This window comes from Xenopus tropicalis, chromosome 1 (genome assembly GCF_000004195.4).
Source record: "Xenopus tropicalis strain Nigerian chromosome 1, UCB_Xtro_10.0, whole genome shotgun sequence".
Lineage (NCBI taxonomy): Eukaryota > Metazoa > Chordata > Amphibia > Anura > Pipidae > Xenopus > Xenopus tropicalis.
In genome coordinates, this window is record NC_030677.2 from 94,454,847 (window position 1) to 94,477,417 (window position 22,571).

Sequence of the window (22,571 nt, forward strand, 5' to 3'; positions counted from 1 at the left end):
GGGAACGTGCTGCCAATCGTGCCTGATGCGGTTCACTGCAGCACGCCTTGCGTTCCAACCGCTACGTGGCACTGAAATCAGTTGAATTGATTGACGACCACGTGAATTCTAAGAATTGGTATGGTTAAACACCACGAAAAACGCCTAATGATTTTTTTTACACTCACATACGTGGTGTTTTATCAGCCTTTTAAAATACGTGTCTGTCATATTAATGGCCGACAGAGATTTGCGTCCACTTGTATTCCGTAGGTCATAGTATATGCAGGCTCCGCCTTGTAGTGTATAGCTGTTGATGTTTCGTGTGTACCCACGCTAGGTAAGATTGTACATACATATATTTATACAAATTTGCGTCTTTGGAATTGTCTTAAGGGACAGCTTCCCTACCGAATAGCTGCAAGGCTTCACAGAAACGTGATAACTTTACAACATATAGCCATGCCGTTTAAAGAGCGAAGTTGTCATCTCATCAGAAGGGATGCTGCTTCTTTGTGACTGCAATAGACAATTCCAAGTTGCCCAGGGTCCAATATTGTAATCAGAAAACATGGGTCAAAGGCAATTTTTCATTACAAACAAGTACATTTATTACATGCCGAATACCCATGCTTTAAGCTTATCATATGAGCAGGACTACAAGGAGAAAACCAAGTGGAAATTGGTGGGCATAATTTACGGTTAATAGGGCTTGCAGGACATGAGTACAAGCAGCCAGCCTTGTATGTTGGTTGTCAACAATGGTTCTGTGGTTCTTGCTCCCTTTAAAAAGTTTATTGTAAGGTGCATTCATACATGGTTATCATAGCATTTCATCAGCCTTTCTATTCCCTTTATCAGCTTGTTCCCTCTTCTTTGAACTCTATCAATAAGGCTCTAGAGACCAAAACTGCTGCATATTTAAAGGAACAGTAACACCAAAAAATGAAAGTGTATAAAAGTAACTAAAATATAATGTGCTGCTGCCCTGCACTGGTAAAAGTTGTGTGTTTACTTCAGAAAGTCTACTATAATTTATATAAATAAGCTGCTATGCAGCTATGGAGGCAGCCATTCAAAGGAGAAAAGGCACAGGCACATAGCAGATAACAGATAAAACACTATTGTACTCTACAGAACTTATCTGTTATCTGCTATGTAACCTGTGCTTTTTCTCCCAGCTTGAATGGCTGCCCCCGTGGCTACACAGCAGCTTATTATATAAATTATAGTAGTGTTACTGTAGCAAACACACAACTTTTACCAATGCAGGGCAACAGTGCATTATATTTTTATTACTTTAAAGCTCTTTCATTTTTTGGAGTTACTGTTCCTTTAAGGCCCTACTGGTGCCTTAAAGTGGACATGTCACACAGACATAAAAAGCTGTATAATAAAAGCCCCTTTCAAATTAAACATGTAACCCAAAGTCATTTTTTTATTAACACATCTATACCCATTATACAAGCAAGTCCCAGCTGTCAATTAAATATTTCCTGACCGCCTCTATGCCTAAGGCATAGAGGTGGGGCAGACAGTTAATTTCACTTTCAATTCAGAACTTCTTAGATGTTGCTGCTCTCCTCACATTCCCCCTCCCTCCTCACCATCTAATTTTGTAACCAGTGCATGTACATGGGTATCGGGTCCCCCCATACTGGCACAGAAACAAGATTTTGGCAGGATGCACAGCTTGCTTTAATAACAGTGTCCACAAAATGGAGCTTGCCTGTTTTCTGCAATGGTGAATTCCAAGGCTGAAGGAAATAGGTTTCAAAAAATGTATATAGTGTAATTGAAGTTTATTTTGCTTGACAAACACAATAGAAAACAATTTGTAATTATTTCTTAGGGTGACAGGTCCCCTTTAAAAAGAGGGAGAGTATCATGCAAATCTATACCCCTTTTTAATATAGCTCAAAATCTTCCCCCTACCATTTAACCCTTCCGAATGCTAATTAGCATATATGAATTTATGCTAATTCGGTTCGGCCGGGACTGTGGATTCTGCCAAAACTGAATCCTTCAAAAAAAAAAAAAAAGGCTATATTCGGCCAGAATCCTGAACGGAATCCAGGATTCAGTGCATCCCTAGTCATTTGCAAACACTGATAAATTTCTTTCAATACCCACCCCAAGTTATTAATGAATAAATAAAAAAGGACCCAATACAGAACCCTGTGGAGAACCCTACTTCATTCAGAGAATGTACGATTTACAACCATCCCCTGTACACAATTCTTTATTTCTGCTAAAACAATTAAGCAAGAAATTCAGGGAATTTTGAGTCAAATTTAAAGATGTTGTTTACCTTTAAATTTTCTTTTAATATGACATAGACAATGATATTTTAAGACAGTTTGCAGTTGGTTTTTATTTTTTTTGTGGTTTTTCAGTTATTTTTTGTTCCTCGGCTCTCCAGTTTGGAATTTCAGCAGCTGTCTGGTTGCTAGAGCCTTGTTTACCTTAGCAACCAGGCAGTGGTTTGTGAGACTGGAGAGGGACTGAAGAGAAAGATAAGTAATACAAAGAAACAATAACAATAAAATGGTAACCTCAGAAATCAATACTGGTTTAGGGCTGTGTCACACGGGGAGACTAGTCGCCCTCGACTAATCTCCCCAAAATGCCATCCCTCCGGTCGGTGAAAATGTAAATTGCCGGTGGGATGGCATAAATGCCTTTAAGAAAAATTATAAATAGCATGCAAAGACAGTGTTACGGTAGATGTAAATAAGGTTTAATTTCTGGTGTCAGTATCTCTTTAAAGGTGAACCATGCCTTTAAGATCTCTGTTTTGTTCTCTTGCTACAGGTATCGGACCCCTTATCCGGAAACCCGTTATCCAGAAAGCTCCGAATTACGGAATGCCCGTCTCCCATAGACTCCATTTTAATCAAATAATTCAGAATTTTAAAACTGATTTCCTTTTTCTATGTAGAAATAAAACAGAACCTTGTAATTGATTCCAACTAAGATATAATTAATCCTTACTGGATGCAAAACAATCCTATTGGGTTTAATTCATGTTTTATTGATTTTTTTTAGTAGACTTAAGGCACAGAGATCCAAATTACGGAAAGACCCCTTATGCGGAATACCCTTGGTCCCGAGCATTCTGGATAATGGGTCCTATACCTGTACTATATGCTGGAACACGAGCTACAAATATATCAAATCTGCCCCTTTGACTCACCTTACCAAAATTAGTCTATGAAGATTTTCATTCATCCAGGTCATGGTATATCTAGTATAAATAAATTTAAAGCTACTGGACTTGTTTGGTAATCATTGAAGACGTTTCACTACTCATCCGAGCAGCTTCTTCAGTTCAACTGACTCGTATGGGAAGTCCTCAGCATATATACTCTTCCACTAATCCAATCACAATGGCACTTTGTAACTCTTCAGAAAGGTGACATCTGAAACTCACAGAGGTGTGAATGCTGTGGAGTTACTTTGAAAGGATTACCAAAGTATCATGCAACTCTTCAAAGCAGGTGTTACTTGTTAGAGTTGCATGAATGGATGTGTGAAGAGTTCTGAAACTGCCGGGGTACAGATGTTAGAACAGCATTGTATGTAGCAGACAGATGGTGTTGAAGTCCCCCGCCCAACAGGAACACCAAAAGGAATAACTGTCCTGAGGCAGAGAGAAGGCGCAATATAGTCATCCCATATGTAGCAGGAGTGTCGGAGAAACTCAGGAGAATTTTCAGCAAACACCACATCCCTGTGTTTTTCAAACCTAGCAACACACTGTACACCCAAAGGATCCAACACCAAAGCAAAAACAAAGCAATGTTGTATACGCAGTCCAGTGTAGCGAGGAGTGCACAGACCTTTACATTGGTGAAACAAAGCAACTGCTCTCCAAGCGAATGGCTCAGCATAGGAGGGTGAACACTACAGGCCAGGACACTGCTGTATTTCTACACCTAAAAGACAATGGACACTCCTTTGAAAATAGCAACGTCCAAATTTTGGACAAAGAAGACCGCTGGTTTGAAAGAGGTGTAAAAGAGGCCATTCATGTCAAAGTAGAGAAACCATCCCTAAACAGAGGCGGAGGACTTCGACACCATCTGTCTGCTACATACAATGCTGTTCTAACATCTGTACCCCGGCAGTTTCAGAACTCTTCACATATCCATTCATGCAACTCTAACAAGTAACACCTGCTTTGAAGAGTTGCGTGATACTTTGGTAATCCTTTCAAAGTAACTCCACAGCATTCACACCTCTGTGAGTTTCAGATGTCACCTTTCTGAAGAGTTACAATGTGCCATTGTGATTGGATTAGTGGAAGAGTATATATGCTGAGGACTTCCCATACCAGTCAGTTGAACTGAAGAAGCTGCTCGGATGAGTAGTGAAACGTCTTCAATGATTACCAAACAAGTCCAATCGCTTTAAATTTATTTATACTAGACTTACCAAAATGAGTTTACTTTGTCCAAAACTGCCACAGGTGTTATATGAAACTGTGTCCCCTTCCAAAAATTACAAAGAATAGTAGAAAGTCACCTTTCAACCAACATAAAGCAATCTAGTCTAGTTTGCCTTTTTAAAGAGGATTTTTGTCTCTGTCTGCAGTTTTATCATGCAAAAATAAAGTAAAAAGCATCCTTGTTAAAGCAAAACTTGTTTTCCTTTAATCTGCTGGCCAGCCAGTCTCAGATATAACTGTTTTTGTCTTGCCCTGTTTTAACAGGAACAATGATTGAATGTTGGCTGGTAAGTAAGGATGGAAAACATGGTCGAATAAGGCTGCCTCATGCAGAGACTGTGGTAATTGGCCGAGGGCCTGAGACACAGATAACTGACAAGAAGTGCTCTAGACATCAAGGTAATTCAGACTACACACATTAATTCAACTGGATTATACTAGCAGTATAACTGCATACCTGTTTTTTTTACATGCAAGGTATATTTCACTGTGTCTGTAAAATGTAACATAAAAAAAAACATTGAAAAAAGACAAACGTCCATCACGTTCAACCATAATGCCTATATATAACCTGCCTAACTGCTAGTTGATCTAGAGCAGTGCTGTCCAACTTCTGTGGTACCGAGGGCCGGAATTTTTCCAGCCTCCGTGGTGGAGGGCCAGTAATGGAAGCTAGTTTTGACCACTCCCCTTTTTAAAACCACACCCACTTGAAACCACACCCATGTTATCGCATGACCATACCCATATTAATGGTGGTAGTACAGCAAAAACCTGCCATACTCTGCCTTCCCTACCCTGCCTGTGTGTGCCATACTCTGCCTGCCCTACCCTGCCTGTGTGTGCCATACTCTGCCTGCCCTACCCTGCCTGTGTGTGCTATACTCTGCCTGTCCTATGCTGCCTGTGTGTATGGCACACACAGGCAGCATAGGGCAGGCAGAGTATGGCACACACAGGCAGCATACAGTGACACAATGCTGGCACTGCTCCTACAGTCTGCACAATAACTATATATTAAAAAACTTTTTAATTGCAGTGCCACCTCAGTTTATGTTCTTTTTATAGTGTGCAGGGTGTGTTTGTGGGTTTCTACTGCTCCTACAGTCTGTCTGAGGTGTGAACAGGTGAACAATGTGGGTGATTACAGCCTGAGCCTGAGGTGTGAACACTGCTGGGGGTGAACAATGTAGGGATTAAAAGGTGTGAACAACACAGGGGATTACATGATTAAACAATACAGGGGGATTACAGCCTGAATCTGAGTTGTGAACCATGCAGGGGGCCAGTACTGATACCATTTAAAGTCGCCTGTTGGACAGCACTGATCTAGAGGAAGGAAAAAAAAAACCCCATCTGAAGCTCTTATTTGCCGGAACAGGGGTTAGTTAGTGTGTTATAATTTTGTAAATGCATTGATGGTTTAAAACGAGACCTGTCACTGTAAGGAATAATTCCAGATTCTTTTCTATTGTGTATGTCTAGCAAAATAAACTTTACTGACACAAATTTCAATCTTCTTTCCTTCATTCTTTTAGAATCCAAGCATAGAGCATATAGGTGCCATTTTGAGTCAATCTTTGCATTATTCTAAAATAAGTTTTATGTACCAAAATGGGGTACCTGATGCCCATACCCATGCACAGGCTACACCTGTATAGACAGTGAGGGAGGGGAGAATTTGAGGAATTTAGTGACCTCTAGGAAGTGCTAAATAGAAAGTAAAAGTAAAAATAATTTTATTATACAGCTTTTATGTCTGGGTGACAGGTCTCTCTTAAGCGCGCCCACTTTGTGAAGGCTGACTTTTGCAACAATGGATCTCGGATGTGCTAATTCTCTGTGTTCATCAGAATTTTCAGCCATTGCTCAGTTTGTATCAGTATTTCTATTATTTACAGTGACAGAAGACAGTACCAAACTTACTTATTCACCTCTCACTGACCATTGGCTATTAATGATATTGTTGCTGTTTTTGGTAGTGTAACAAGAGAGTCACAGCCCTATATATATATATATATATATATACACAAAATACAGAGTGAAGAGCACACCAAAATTAAATAGCGATACCTGGGTGCCCGAGCAGCAAAATTGAAATACAAATAAAAAGTGTCAGCACTCACAGGATTCTCACGATAGTATTCATGGACGAAAAGTCCATGAATACGTCAGTAAAGACGTCAGTAAAGAACCGAAACGTTGGATCAATAAAACCTCACCTTATTGCATCTAACTACGACTTTTCGTCCATGAATACTATCGTGGGAATCCTGTGAGTGCCGACACTTTTTATTTGTATATATATATATACATATATATATATATATATACATATACATATATACACACAGTAAAGACCCTTAGCTGCTCAAATGGAGAGTAATATATAGCTTAGTCCAGTGCTGTCCAACTGGCTGCTTTGATGGTTTACCTTTGTGTAAACTTTAAATGGTATCAGTACTCAGATTAACTGGCCCCCTGCATGGTTCACACCTCAGATTCAGGCTGTAATCCCTCTGTATTGTTTAAATATGTAATCCCCTGTGTTTTTCACACCTTTCAGTTTCTGCATTGTTCACCCCCTGCAGTGTTCACACCTCAGGCTCAGGCTGTAATCACCCACATTGTTCACCTGTTCACACCTCAGACATTGTATGTAGTGCCTGGACTATGCTGCCTGTGTATATGGCACACACAGACAGCATAGGGTAGGCATAGTATGGCACATAGGCAGCATAGGGCAGGGAGGGTATGGAACACACAGGCAGCATAGGGCAGGCAGAGTATGGCACACACAGGCAGCATAGGGCAGGCATAGTATGGCACACACTGGCAGCATAGGGCAGGCAGAGTATGGCACACACAGGCAGCATAGGGCAGGGAGGGTATGGAACACACAGGCAGCATAGGGCAGGCAGAGTATGGCACACACAGGCAGCATAGGACAGGCAGAGTATGGCACACACAGGCAGCATAGGACAGGCAGAGTATTGCACACACAGGCAGCATAGGGCAGGGAGGGTATGGAACACACACAGGCAGCATAGGGTAGGCAGAGTATGGCACACACAGGCAGCATAGGGCAGGCAGAGTATGGCACACACAGGCAGCATAGGGTAGGCAGTGAGAGGTGAACCTGGCAGGGGTTTGTTCTGGGAGTTTGTTAGCAGTTGGAATTAGCCATTAAATGGTCCCTAAGGTGTGTAATTATGTGCTGGGGGTTGCTGTGCTACCCACAGGGGAGGAGGAGGCATATGGATTTAAGGGTATATCTTAAAATGACATAATATAATTCTTTCACATATGGATGATGGTTGATATCCCCGCATTTGGGTTTTTGCTGCACTACCACCATTGTGATAAAATGGGTGTGGTTTGAAGTGGGTGTGGTTCAAAAAAGGGGAGTGGTCAAAACTGGCTTCCATTAGCGGCCCTCCACCATGTATGTTAGAGAAATTCCGGCCCTCGGCACCGCAGAAGTTGGACAGCACTGGCTTAGTCCATAACTGAACTCTGTAGAAATGCCAGCATTGTGTCCTGCTTTCCATTCTTCTTGGTTGTGCACTGTCAAAAGTGACATTACAGGAGTGTGACCTCCTGCTCTTACACACTGCTAGTGCTTGATGCACCAAGCAATGCTGCACCAGTACTGGTTTTCTTACACCATCCTTCTCTTAGTACCCCTGACACAGAAGACTTTAGGCTAAAAAACATGATCGCTTTGCCTGGTAAATGTGATCACAATGCCATGGAAAATACGTATTTCTCCAGGGGCTCACCCTCAGGTAGTCCCCAGCCGGCCTTCAAACCCCTAAGGGCCTGGATCTTCGCTAAAATAGTCCTCAGGTAGGACAGGAAAAAAACATGATGGGACAGGATTAGCGGGGCTTTTTAAAGAGTGGCTAACACATTTTTTTGTGCTACCTGTCCTATCATGAAGCCAAGGAGAGTTAACCCATGGTGTGCTGCCTTTAGGACATAATGGAATTAAATTTGTCAGGAAGGGCTAGCAAGGCATTGTCCTGTATCAAAAGGTGTATTCATTCACAGGAGAAGAGGTTATTTCTTCCATTTTACAAAGCACTGTTTAGCAAGTCTAAAAAAATACACTGTAGGTGTAGGTGCCAGTACTATAAAAAAAAAAAAAAAAAAAGGATAATATTGATATGTATAATATCAAGAGTAAAGTGACTAAGCTGAAAAAAATTATGGAAGGTCTTATTAAAGCAAGGGGCCAAGGAGAGATTTGAGTTCAGACTGTAGAAAACTAGATGCTTTATTTACCAGTACATCTTTCTGGGTGAGGTCAAAGGAGGTTATATATTAAAATGCAAATAGATTTTAACGTTGAGAGCAAATTGTCCCTGTAAAGTGGTTGTATTGGTAGATATTAGTTAATAGTTGAAAACAATGGTAGATGCCTCTTAAGCATGGTTACTGAAATTAAATCTTAGTGCAAATTTGAGTCATGGACTGGTGTGATTTCCCTTTTGAGTTTAGGAGGGACTTTTATTCACCACTGAAGCAACTTTTAGGGCTTCAGATAGGGTCTATTGCCTTTCTCTGGTTCAACTACTACACTGCAGAAGCAAAGATTAGCATGGAGCTTCATTTACAGTCAACCTATTCAGCAAATGTGGCCAAAGGGAGTGTATTTTTGAACATGTTTTCTTTATGTTGTACTTTGCTTTTCACAGTTTGAAATAAACATAACTAACTCTAGTTTCTTTAATCATACAGTGCAGCTAATGGCTGATTGCAATAAAGGATATGTGAAGGTCAAACAGGTAGGTTGCAAATAATGTAGAATTTTTGTATTCTCACCAACTTTGATCAATGCTAAATAAATATAAATTAACAAAATTAGCATTCATAAATGCAGTGTCAGTGCAAGTATGTACCCTTTGGTTAGGACCCTAGAGTATGGCCCAATCTATATAGGAATAGGATGTATATCTGGAGCCCTAATAAACATATTTCCTAAAATTCTTAGAAGAAAGGCATTTGCTGTTGGAATTAGCCAGTGTCTGGCGACGGGGTTGGGGGTGATGTTTTGTTTATTTTTTCCCTATATATATGTACCCCTGAGACTACCCACTGAAGTTACCACCCTAGACCCACAGTATAGTATATATATATATATATATATATATATATATATATATATATATATATATATATATATATATATATATATATATATAGTCCATAGGGTGCACACCATTTGCAGCAACAAAACCTGGGTGCTAGTACAAAAAAATGCACTGGAACAAGGACAGCACTCCTAGGATTTAAAGAATTGTGAGCAATATGTAATTGCAAAAATAGAAAGGATTTTGCTCACAATTCTTTAAATCCTAGGAGTGCTGTCCTTGTTCCAGTATATATATATATATATATATATATATATATATATATATATATAATGGCCCTGCAGATAATGAATCCACATGACCATACTTTGTATACCTAATTTAAACAGTATCACAAGATGTAGGCTGTAGACGCAGAACTTGCTTCAAGTGCTTTTTATTGGCACAACATGTTTCAAGCCATACAGCCCTTGACAAAGTGTTTTAAGGTAGCACTGCAGGCGGAGGTTCACATGGAATTTAGGCAGCTAAACCTCTAAATAAGGATGTAAATCATATATCTTGATACTTTGTATACCATTTGTTGCTCTGCCATAAACTCCACTGGCTATCTCCTAAATGTAGTATTTTTTATTTAGCTAGGAACTAACCCAACAAGTATTGATGGTGTGGACATTGGAAAAGAACAGAAAGTGGACCTGAAGCCTGGTCACACTTTGCATATTGTGAATAATCTTTACCCATATGTGATAGAGTTTTTGGAAGGAGCAACAAATCCACATGCCAAAAGAGAAAATGAAAACAGAAGCTCAAGCAAGAGGACACAGGAAAACTCATTAAATGAGGGCACTGGAACATCTATGAAATTGATGAAAAAAGAATCAAATATCAGCCCTTCCAGTAGCAGTGGAAAAAACAGCAGCTGCTCAACTGAAGAAAAATATAATGCACAGGAGGTATCTTTAATCAAAAATTTGTTATACATGATATAGATGCACACAACAGTTTAAGAAGCATAATGTAACTCTTTAAAATAACTATTGCTGTGTGAGGAAAAACCCATAGTACTGCCTTAAAACAGTATAAGACAGACCCCATAGCTGGTGACCAGTTGAAAGATAAAACGTACTGTCCCTTCACATGGCAACTACAAACACATTCAATCTAACTCAGATTGGTCCTGCCAAGTATTGTCATGGTGACCATTGTTACCATTTTGAAAGTATATATGCTTTACAGAATGAAATGTTGATTAACCAACATAGTGTAATGCATGGTAAATTCATACAAATTGTGCTGTCCTTGTAACATGTTAGGATTGTCCTAACAAATCAATTAACCATTGCTGATTATGGCTTTATTTCTGTAGGTTAAAAGCCAAGGCCATTGGAGCCAAGGTTTAAAGGCTTCCATGCAGGATCCAACTATGCAGGTGAGCTGCACACTATGGGAAACGGGGATTTAACAAAATTAGAGATGTGTACTAATATATTGGAAGTTCAGATAACGTTTAAGCACCTGAATGCAGGGGTATTTTTTCTCTTTAAAAAGGGCAGCAATACACCCTCATCTAAGGGTGTGAATTCAAATTCAAGATAACTAAAAATGGTTCATATGTCAACAAATATATTTATCATATACAGGTGTTCAGAGCTTTTCAGCTGAACTAGATCCTGCAAAAAGCTCTTCTTTTTGGCTAAATCCTAAACTAAATCAGGGAATTCTGAGAACATTATATGATGTGTATTTTGAAATGGAGTAGCTGAATAGGGCCCCTCAAAGCTTTTTGTTTGGTCAAGTGATAAATGTAAGAATATAAGTATTTGCAGGCATAGTAACAGTGCAAAAGTACCTGCATTGCAGAGAGTTCTGTGAGGGGCATCACAGCATTACATGGACCAAGTATTTTATCTAATAGTGTTGTAAGCGATAAGTAACCAAGTGGTGAAAAAACACTAAACTAAAAAAAAACATCTTATTTCATTGAAAGACATAATTGTCTTATAATGCTATTTATGTGTGAATTGAAATAGTATGATTTTGATTCTACATTATTTGTAACTGATGCTTACATCACTGTAATGAAAACCACACACGTGTTTGGGGTTTGAATGTTTGATGACAATTATACCTATGACACAGTGCTATGGTTAAGAACTTTACCATTAAAAATGTCCTCTAGCAAAGCATGTCAAGGACAAGGACTATGGTAAAAGCAGTAACAGGAGGTTTTGGATGTTGCTCCTCTAGAGCACTATGAAGGTCAAATCACCCCATGTGCCATAGTCCTTAGAATTAATGTAAAAGCTAAATAACTTTAGTAATACAGAAATGACTAGCATGGATTTGTACAGAATTATGTAAAATTTCTCTCCAATATTTACAATCCAATTATCTTTGTTATTTACACTCTTTAATACAGGTCTTTAAGGATGACAAAGTTGTGGTGATCAAGGACAAATACCCTAAAGCACGATACCACTGGTTGGTTTTGCCATGGCAATCAATAGCGAACCTTAAGGTTCTGAGAGCAGAGCATCTGGAGCTAGTGCAGCACATGCATGCTGTGGGACAAAAGATAGCAAAGGAGCACTCAGATTCAAAATGTGCACCATTTCAGTTGGGTTACCATGCAATTCCAAGCATGAGGTGAGACTGACTGGCAGGTGGTATTTCTCATTGCTAAGAGGCAGGAAAGTTAACAAGAAGCTTCTGCTAAAAACGCTCATGGTTAAATGATAAGCAAGTGCAGTAGATTTTTTTTTGTACTTAAATATTAAAGGAAATGGTTCTTATGGTAGAAACAAAGTCCCATGTTGCATAAGCCTTTTAGTACCAGTACTCTGATATGTACCTCATACTGCCATGTAAACAAATGCTTGGCATAGATAAGTGTCTAAATTAAAATTTACATCACCAGCACTATGGTCTATGTTGCATGGTACTCATAGGGTTAGTTCTACATCAGCAGTAATTGTTTCTGTATTTCTTCAAATTTTGCTTTTATTTTTGTTCTCTGTAGCTTTTTGTATATTATCCTTTGACAGTAGTTTAAGAAAACGTTACCTTTAAAGGACAAGGAATGGTAGAAAACCAGTCTGTCTGCTAAATGTTTAAAGGAAAATATTTAAAGGAACAATAACACTAAAAATTATTTGGTTAAAAATCATTCTATCCCCCTCTAACAATACATCTACCCTGCACAATGTTTATAATTTCAAGTTTTATGCAAAAAAAACATTAAAAAATCCTTTTCCTGATGTCTCAAAAAAATAAATAAAAAATAAAGCACTTAAAATAATAAACATTGTGCAGGGTAGATGTATTGTTAGAGGATAGAATGGATTTTTAACTGAATCATTTTTAGTGTTACTGGTCCTTTAAACTTGTTTTTTGAAACCCCACCCACTGGCCCAGGGTGAGTGCGTGTACATAAGGTGAAGACCAGAATCTGTGCATCAATTGTATATACTATACATATATATTTTAATACATTGTTAAAGGATCTTATCTGATTGTCTTATGTGTATCATTAAATATAGTTTATTTTAAACTGTCATTGTTATATCCTGTGCCCTTCCTCACTGAATCCCTGGCAGGAAAATGTGCCAGTTAAGTGTAACAATAAGAAATAAGGGAGTAATCAACACAGCTTTATCCGTTCATAGGCTGATACAACATTATACAGATGAGTGCTCTTGTTTTGTATGTTTTGTTAGCGTTTAGTTTTCATTCCTTGATAATCGAGCAGCACATATAATTGGAAAGACATATTTTTCATAAAAAAGTTTTATTTATATGCAATTTTTTTTTGAATATGGGATGTTTTATGTGATTTCTTTTTAGAGACCTGCAGTGTTCAGAGGCATATTTTCCCTTTAATTAACAGACCTGGAACATAACTTTTTGCCCATTACAATTTAAAAGTGTTATCAAACGCTTAGCATTTAAGTTGTCGTTTTTGTTTTCTCTAGCAGTCGTCTGTGGGACACAGGGACCATGGGGGTATAGTAGGTACCAGCAGGAGGCAGGACACTAGAATAGGAAGAAGAGGCCTAACCCCTCCTCCCTGCTGCTATACCCCCTTGCACTTCCTGCCTTCACCAGTTTTTTTCTAGTGTCCCACAAGGAGACAGGATCACCTACTACTCACAGTCCTTATTTCATCGGCCAGATACAATCTGGCAACAGGGGTTGTCCTAGAGGTCTCCAACAGGAGCCCCTCTATCCAGGCTTCCCCCTACGTGGGAAAACAGGACGCTGGGGCCCCCTTCACGTAAGCTCTTGCTACCGGCCTTGCAGATTCCCTGCCTCTGACTACAGAGTGCAGAAGCTGCCCAGCTCCCCTAGTGCCAGTAAGCCTGCATAGCTAACAGCGCTGCCTATGCTTGCCTGCCTTACTCCTTCCCCCGGTTTGGTCTGCTCCCAGTACTATCTGTGCCTCCCAGCCATACTGTCAGCCCTGCTGCGTTCTCCAGCCTTACCTAACTCTGCCAGCCTGCCACCGTTATTTTCTATAACCTCTGCTACTTCTCCGGCTCCCCTGGGCCTTCCGATCCACCTGCGTTCCACCGCCTGCGTTCCACCGTTTGCGTTCCACCGTTGCGTTCCACCGTCTGCGTTCCACCTTCTGCACAGCCGGATGACGTCACGCGCCCCTGCCGAAGTCTCTTCTTCGCGCCTTCCTTTCGCGCGCTTTACAGGCAGCACCGGATCACTCAGCTCACCGCTCTCCATCCTGACCACCGCTCTCCATCCTGATTGCTGGCTCCTTCTCTTCCTGACTCAGGCTCCCCAGGCAGCACGGGCTCACAGGGACCGGTACCCCTTTTTTGTTCCTCCAGGAAACAGGCACTGGCATATGGGAGACTAGGCTTACCGGGTGGGGTGGACAGGCACGCAGGCCACAAGGGGGATTCCCTCCCCTTGTTTTTCTGTTAAAGGCATATATATATATATATTAAAAAAAAAAAAAAAAAAAAAAAAAAAAGTTTTACTTTTTTTCATTGATGCATTACACTGGCAACATACCTGCTCTGTACTAAACTGACCTGTACTAGCACTGCTCTGGCACTACACTGATACGGTTGTTTCTGTACTGACACTGTACTAACTCCGTGTTTTGGCCTACTTACACTCTGCACCATACTGCCACTATACTGATATTGTATTGGCACTGTATTGGCACTGCTTTCTGCTTGTTTGTTTTTCCTGCCGTGTTTTCTCCATTCTATCGCTCCTAATCATGGCAGAGGGCAATTCAGACGGTCCCTTTTCCAGGGGGGCCTCTAGCGCATCCAAAGTAAAGTATCTTGCTTGCGCCAGGTGCTGCAAACGCCTCCCGTCAGGCAGGAAGGACCCCATATGCTCCTCCTGTTCCAAGATTCCAGCTGAGACTACTTCCCAGGCCCAGGAACCTACGCCTCCGGTCCAGACCGAGGAACCAAGGGATGGGCCTCCTTCCGCGGATACACATGCGATACAGCCACAGGCAACGGTCTCCAATCAGGAACCTCCACCATGGGCTGTCTCTCTTTCTACAGGCATTCCCAAATTGGCAGCATGCCTGGACAAACTGTTGGACAAGTTGGATCGGGAGGACCCAGATCCCCGAACCAAATCCCTTAAACGTCACGTGCCGCCGCACACTGAAGAATACAGCGACTCTGATTCACCTCAGCCCTCAGCCAATTGGGATGAACAATCCCTAAGCGAAGGGGAAATTTCAGACGAAGATGACCTTGCCGAAACTGAGGAAACGTCTAAAACCCCATCGGAAGCGGTAGACTCCCTCATTGCAGCAGTCATATCCTGCCTTGACCTCAAGGCGCCAGAGGCTCAGAGTTCGGCGCAATCCCTATTCAAGCGCCAGAAGAAGCTCCTATCCACATTTCCCACTCACGAACAGTTGGATAGTATCATCCAGTCAGAGTGGGATCACCCAGAGAAGCGTTTCCAAGCCAATAGGCGGTTTCAGCGCTCATATCCGTTTCCTCAGGAATCTCTTCACAAGTGGTCCACTCCACCTTCTGTGGATGCACCTGTCTCACGCCTCTCCAAGAACACTGCCCTTCCGGTCCCCGACTCCTCCTCCTTCAAGGACTCCATGGACAAAAAGACGGAAGGGTTCCTTAGAGCCGCATACACAGCGTCCGGGGAAAGCCTGAGACCTGTCTTAGCCTCGGCGTGGGTAGCAAGAGCCATCCAATCCTGGTCTTCCTCGTTAATCGACGGCATAAACTCCGGCGCCCCTAGACAAGAACTGGCAACCCTGGCATCCCAAATCAAGGATGCCAACGATTACCTCTGCGAAGCATCCCTCGATGCGGTCCAAGCCATCAGTCGAACATCGGCACTATCGGTGGCGGCACGCCGTTCCCTGTGGCTCAAACTGTGGTCGGCCGACCTCTCGTCCAAGAAATCGCTTACCACCATTCCATTCAAGGGTAAACTCCTGTTTGGCCCAGATCTGGACAAAATTATCAGTCAGGCTACTGGGGGAAAGAGCACCCTACTTCCGCAACCAAGGAACCGTACCTCCTTTCGTCGAGGACGCTTCTTTCGTACAAGGCCATCTAAGGCACCACCCTCTAGGGATTACCAATCCCAGAATTCGAGCAAGCCTAGATTCCAAGGCCGTCCCAAGTACTCATGGCAAAACAAGAAGCCTCAAGCCAAACCCTCCGATAAGTCCTCCACAGCATGACTACGTTCCACCAGAGGATCACACACCGGTCGGAGGCAGGCTTCGCCTTTTCCGGGACGAGTGGCTTCGCCTCACCACAGACACGTGGGTACACGACATAATCACCTCAGGTTATCGTCTCGAATTCGTGTCCAGACCACCGAATCGTTTCTTCATGTCTCGACTTTCTCCAGATCCACACAAGCAAGATGCCTTCCTTTCTATCATCCAGGACCTGTTGGAGGAAAAAGTTATTGTTCCGGTCCCACCCGGCGACAAGTTTCGAGGCTTCTATTCCAACCTATTCATTGTCCCAAAAAAGGACGGATCCTTTCGACCCGTCCTGGACTTAAAGCATCTAAACGCCTTCATTCGTGCCTCACGATTCAAGATGGAATCCTTACGGTCAGTGATCGCAGCCATGAACCCCAACGAATTCCTGGTGGCCCTGGACATCAAAGATGCTTACCTGCATGTGCCCATTTTCCCTCCCCATTGGAAGTTTTTGCGCTTTGCGGTCAAAAACAAACACTTCCAGTTCACCGCCCTTCCCTTCGGCCTCACCTCGGCCCCCCGGATTTTCACCAAAATCATGTCGGCAGCCGCAGCCTCGCTGAGATCCAAGGGAGTCTCCATCACTCCCTACCTGGACGATTTACTACTCAAAGCTCCCTCTCGTCCAGCAGCCACATCCCAGCTCTCCCTGGTCATGGACACCCTGACCACCCTGGGATGGAAGATCAATATAACAAAATCCCGGCTAACGCCAGCCCAACGCATGCCCTTCCTAGGCATGCTCTTCGACACAGCACGGCAGAAGGTCTACCTCCCGCCGGAAAAGATTGGCAGAATCCAGAGCCTAGTTCGCCAGCTCATCCATACTCCTCAGCCCTCCATTCGGTTTGCCATGCAAGTGCTGGGGTCTCTGGTGTCCTCTATAGAAGCAGTTCCCTTTGCCCAGTTCCACCTAAGGACTCTACAGTGGAACATTCTGGATCAATGGAACCGCAGCTCCCTCTCCCAGCCAATCAAACTGTTACCCAGAACAAGAGTGGCCCTGTCTTGGTGGCTCAACCCGACTCACCTGGAGAAGGGACGCTCCCTACAGGAACCACAGTGGATTATTCTAACCACGGACGCCAGCCTCCAGGGCTGGGGCGCAGTACTGGGACAGCTCTCAGCTCAGGGAACCTGGACAGCAGCAGAAGCTCAACTTCCAATCAATATTTTGGAAATCAGAGCAGTACGCCTAGCCCTATACCATTGGCAGAACCGACTCACAGGGCGCGACATCAAGATCCAATCGGACAACGCAACCACGGTTGCATACCTGAACCACCAGGGGGGCACAAGAAGTCGACAAGCCCTCAAAGAGGTCAGTCGCATCCTAACATGGGCAGAAGCAAGGGACGTCCGGCTAACGGCAATCTACATTCCGGGACTCGAGAACTGGCAGGCAGACTATCTCAGCCGTCAAAGAATCGATCCAGGGGAATGGGCCCTGAATCCCAAGATCTTCCTAGACATCGTGGACCGATGGGGTCTCCCCGAAGTAGACCTCATGGCCTCTCGTCAGAACCGGAAGGTGACACACTTCATGTCCAGATGTCGAGACCCTCTAGCATTAGCAGCGGATGCCCTGACGGCCACGTGGGACTTCGACCTGGCCTACGTCTTCCCACCTCTCCCTCTGCTTCCAAGAGTCCTCCGAAAGATCAGATCCGAAAGATGCACAGTCATACTGATAGCTCCACATTGGCCCCGAAGAGCCTGGTTCACCGAGCTGGTGGCCCTCAGCAGAGCAGATCCGTGGCCTCTACCTCTCACTCCCGATCTTCTCACCCAAGGGCCAATCCTACACCCCGATCCAACCTTCCTGAATTTGACGGCGTGGCGATTGAGTCGCTAGTCCTTGCCCGAAAAGGTTTTTCCCAAGATGTCATACGCACCCTGATGGCGGCCAGAAAGCCCGTTTCATCCAAGACCTACCATCGTGTATGGAAAACGTACAGTGACTGGTGCAATCAGACAGGAAATTCCTTCCAGGACCTATCAGTCCCCCGACTACTATCCTTTCTGCAGTCAGGCCTGGACAAGGGCCTCTCACTGAGTTCCTTAAAATCTCAAATCTCTGCTCTTTCCGTCCTTTTCCAACAACGGTTAGCCATCCTTCCCGACGTTGCCACATTCATCCAAGGGGTATCTCACATTTGTCCCCCCTTCCGAGAACCGCTGCCGCCATGGGATCTCAACCTAGTACTATCAGCACTGCAAGTTTCTCCATTCGAGCCACTAGCCACCATTCCACTAGCCTGGTTGACCTGGAAGACAGTTTTCCTTCTGGCCATCGCTTCAGCTCGCAGAGTGTCGGAAATTAGCGCTCTCTCCAATCAGCATCCATTTCTCATATTCCACGCGGATCGAGCAGTTCTACGAACCCTCCCATCCTTTGTTCCCAAGGTTGTTTCGTCCTTCCACATAAATCAGGACATCACCATTCCCTCGTTCTGTCCTCATCCAGCCTCTCCCAAAGAGGTGGCCTTACACTCCCTGGACCCGGTGAGGGCCCTAAAATTCTACTTGCACCGTACCCAGGACATAAGAGCGACGACCTCTCTATTTATCCTTCATTCAGGACAACGAAAAGGTCACCAGGCATCTAAGACCACCATATCTCGCTGGATACGGGAAACCATACGAAGAGCCTACATCGCCCGTGGGAGATCTCCCCCCACACAAATCACGGCGCACTCCACCAGGGGCATAGGCACCTCCTGGGCCTTCAGGAACAGAGCCTCAGCTGAACAGGTTTGCAGGGCCGCTACTTGGTCCTCCATCCATTCATTCACAAAATTCTACCAATTTGAGGTATTCGCAGCATCAGACGCGCACTTTGGTAGAAAAGTTCTACAAGCGGCAGTCAATTAATACTTAGCATATCAGACCGCTTCTCCCACCCTGAATTACTGGGACAGCTTTGGTATGTCCCCATGGTCCCTGTGTCCCACAGACGACTGCTAGAGAAAAGGAGATTTTGTGATACTCACCGTTAAATCCTTTTCTCTCAGGAAGTCTGTGGGACACAGGGCTTCCCCCCCTGGAAGCGGAAAACATCTGAACTTCTCTCTGCCTACATGTATATAGTTACTAGTTACTCGTTACCTTGTTGGTTCTTGTTGACAAAACTGGTGAAGGCAGGAAGTGCAAGGGGGTATAGCAGCAGGGAGGAGGGGTTAGGCCTCTTCTTCCTATTCTAGTGTCCTGCCTCCTGCTGGTACCTACTATACCCCCATGGTCCCTGTGTCCCACAGACTTCCTGAGAGAAAAGGATTTAACGGTGATTATCACAAAATCTCCTTTTATTTCAGCCATGTTCATTTGCATGTTATCAGCCAAGACTTTGATTCCCCTTGCCTTAAAAACAAAAAGCACTGGAACTCTTTCACTACGGATTACTTTTTGGAATCCCAAGGTAGGAATTTGTTTATATTCATTTTCTTCTGTGAAAAAAAATCTAGAAGATATTCAAGGGTTCTGTGATAAGTAAAATTGATTTTGTGATCTAAAAAAAAAACATTTGTACAGCGAGCATGCAGCTCATTTTTCTAATGGAAAAAGTAATATGTTGAACTACACAGCCTCCTGTGTCCTGGTGCACTCAAAACTCATTTAGTGCCCAGTATATGTGAATACATACAACTTCCCCTGGTCACACTGTGAGTTTAACTCCACCAGACAGAATAATGACAAAAAAGCAGAATATAAAACCAGGAACCAATATAACCGAGCTTTTACCGATTAGGATTAATCTTTACAGTCCAGGCTGTTCCCCCAAACAAAACAAGTTTGCAGTGGCTGCCCCTATGGCTACACAGCAGCTTATTTGTATGAACTATAGTAGTGTATCTGATGATAATGCACAATTTTACCAGTGAAGATCAACATTACATTATATTTTAATTTGTTACTGTTCATCAAGTCTTTGTAAAAGGGTTTCTAAACCTTTTTTTTTTTTTTTTTGTAAGCTATGATTGAAATGATAAAAACACATGGCAAAGTCAACGTCAAAGATGGAGTGTCTGAGCTTCTGAAAACTCCTCTTATGTGCCACATTTGCAGGAAGGAGCAAGCAAATATGCCTCAACTGAAGGAGCACTTAAAGAAGCACTGGCCAACATAATATATTGGTATTTTATTGTAGTCCTGGTTTTGGAGATTCTCATAGAAACTTTTGCTTATACAAAAGAATACATTCTACTCCTAGTGTGCCCTTTTTAATATCCATTTTCATTTGCTAGGGCTTCTGTTGTTTGTTTGGTTAGTTAAAAACTGATACTAAAAGGGCGGACAGTTCCAAAGCATCCTTGCCACATGGGTGTATTTTAATTTTTTAGCCTGTGTTTGGCCATCCAGTCTGTCATTTGCTTCAGTAGAATCCATCTGTCACTAGACTGATTTCTGGCAGAAAATGTATAAATGTGTTTTCCTGTCAAAATCCACATCAACTCTAATGTCATGCAGATTTCATTCTAAGACAGACTGAGCAGCCACACTGGGGTGCTTCTTTTCTGTTTGAGAATGCAGGTATATAATATGTGCCATGAAAAAAAAAATAGAAAAAGAACAGGGCCAGATGGGTTACAATACACAAATTCTTAACGTTCCACCTTTTGGCTACAGATCAGCAGGTGTTATCTGAGTTAATTAATTGAAACACTGCACTACAGGTTGCCTTTCTTTACTAAATGTTTTTTCAGAAGTTGGCTATATTAAACATGTCTGTGGGCAGGGCTATCACAGTCCTGCGTGTTGCAGTGTCACCTGACCAATCCCAGCAGATTTGCTGCTCAGGACTCACCCCAAAGCTTAAGGCTAATGCCAGACGAGGCGCTTGCTGAAAATTCCGCCCTACGCCTCCTACATGTGCCTGCACTCGGATGAATGGAATACGCTCGGGTGCCGAAATACGCATAAAATGCGAGACTTTCAAACCTCGCGTTGTTATGCGTATTTCCGCTACATGTGCCTGCACCAGAGCATATTCCATTCATTCGGGTGCAGGCACAAGTAGGAGGCATAGGGCGGAATTTTCAGCAAGCGTTTTTCCACTTGCCGAATATATCCGCCCTACCCCTCGTCTGACATCAGCCTTAGCCTTATCAGACTACACCAGATTGGGTTACACATCCAGCAATGTGGCCAAAAGCAATCAGAATTTGCTTCTCTTTTGTTGTTGTTAAAGTTTTAAAAATGCAAATAAAGTATATTTAGAAATTACACCAATCAGTATTTATTTTCTGCCAATGTTGGTTTAAAATGTCATCTAAGTTTGAGTAACTTACAGTTTTTGTTTTAGCTTGAGCTGTGTATGAAATAGGAGGTTCTGTAAAACCCCATTCAAAAAGACTGCTAACCCACTTCCTACATCAGATGGCTGACTGCCAAGTATGTAAAAACAGCACTTTTCCCTTATTTTACAGGCAGTGGTTAGTCATACTAAAGTCGTTCAAAATGTGCAAAGTTTGTATCGATGAGGTGCACAGACAGGACACAGATGTGGGCCAGTCCCTGCAATCATTTGTAATGTCAAACTTGCAAGATCAAAGAAAGAAGGCTTGGAAAGATATTTATTTTACTTCCGATTTGAGATATGATCAGTTAGCTTTATTATTGCTTCCTCAGCCTAACATTTTCCTGCTAACGGCAACTTGCCCATCCTTGGCCATTGTTTGTTATTAATGTCAGTTGTTTTAAATGTGAATAAAGTTGTTGTGGACAGTTCAAGTTTGTGTACATGTAGCCACTAGGATGTGCTTTATGCAAAAGGCATTTCCCACTTAAAGGAGAATGCAAGTCAAAATGTAAAAAGCATACTGCCCAATAGTCCTCCTATTGTTTAGTAAAAACGCCACACTTTTGGCTCACCTAATCAAATATTTACTCAGTCACACTTACTTCACATTTTCTATCTGTTTTCTTGAACAGGCAGCCATCTTTAAAAAGGTATTCTCACTTCCTTTCCCTCCTTGCTTCATACTGCACATGTGTTTCATTCCCCCCCCCTCCCCTCTGGCAGATCTGATTCTGATTGGCTGGTGGGTATGTGTAGCTCAGAACAGGAGACAGGATCAAGTTACACACATGCTCAAAGAATAGGAAGGCTGCCGCTGGCAGCTACAGGAAGGGGAGAGATATTTCAGTGATGTCACTGTAGTCTTCACACCGCTGTAGGCTGCCAGCACCATATCTCAGAGAAGCAAGCAGGGATCTGGGAATTTAAATATACAGTAAGTACTTAAAAAGAATGCCTTTAGACTTACTTTATTTAGACTTAATTTATATTAACCTTTCATAGTCCTTT

At 42.7% G+C, this 22,571-nt stretch overlaps 1 protein-coding gene across 4 annotated transcripts; it reads left to right on the plus strand.

The window, feature by feature from the left end:
• Positions 1 to 43: 43 nt before the first annotated feature.
• On the plus strand, positions 44 to 21,991 carry aptx (aprataxin). 4 transcript variants are annotated; one of them, NM_205825.2, is given in 8 exon segments: positions 44 to 118; positions 4,694 to 4,828; positions 9,173 to 9,219; positions 10,164 to 10,481; positions 10,895 to 10,957; positions 11,948 to 12,174; positions 19,579 to 19,682; positions 20,236 to 20,823. In NM_205825.2, coding segments are annotated over 7 exon segments (1,044 nt in total). In that variant the 5' UTR covers positions 44 to 118; positions 4,694 to 4,698; the 3' UTR covers positions 20,391 to 20,823.
• Positions 21,992 to 22,571: the final 580 nt, after the last annotated feature.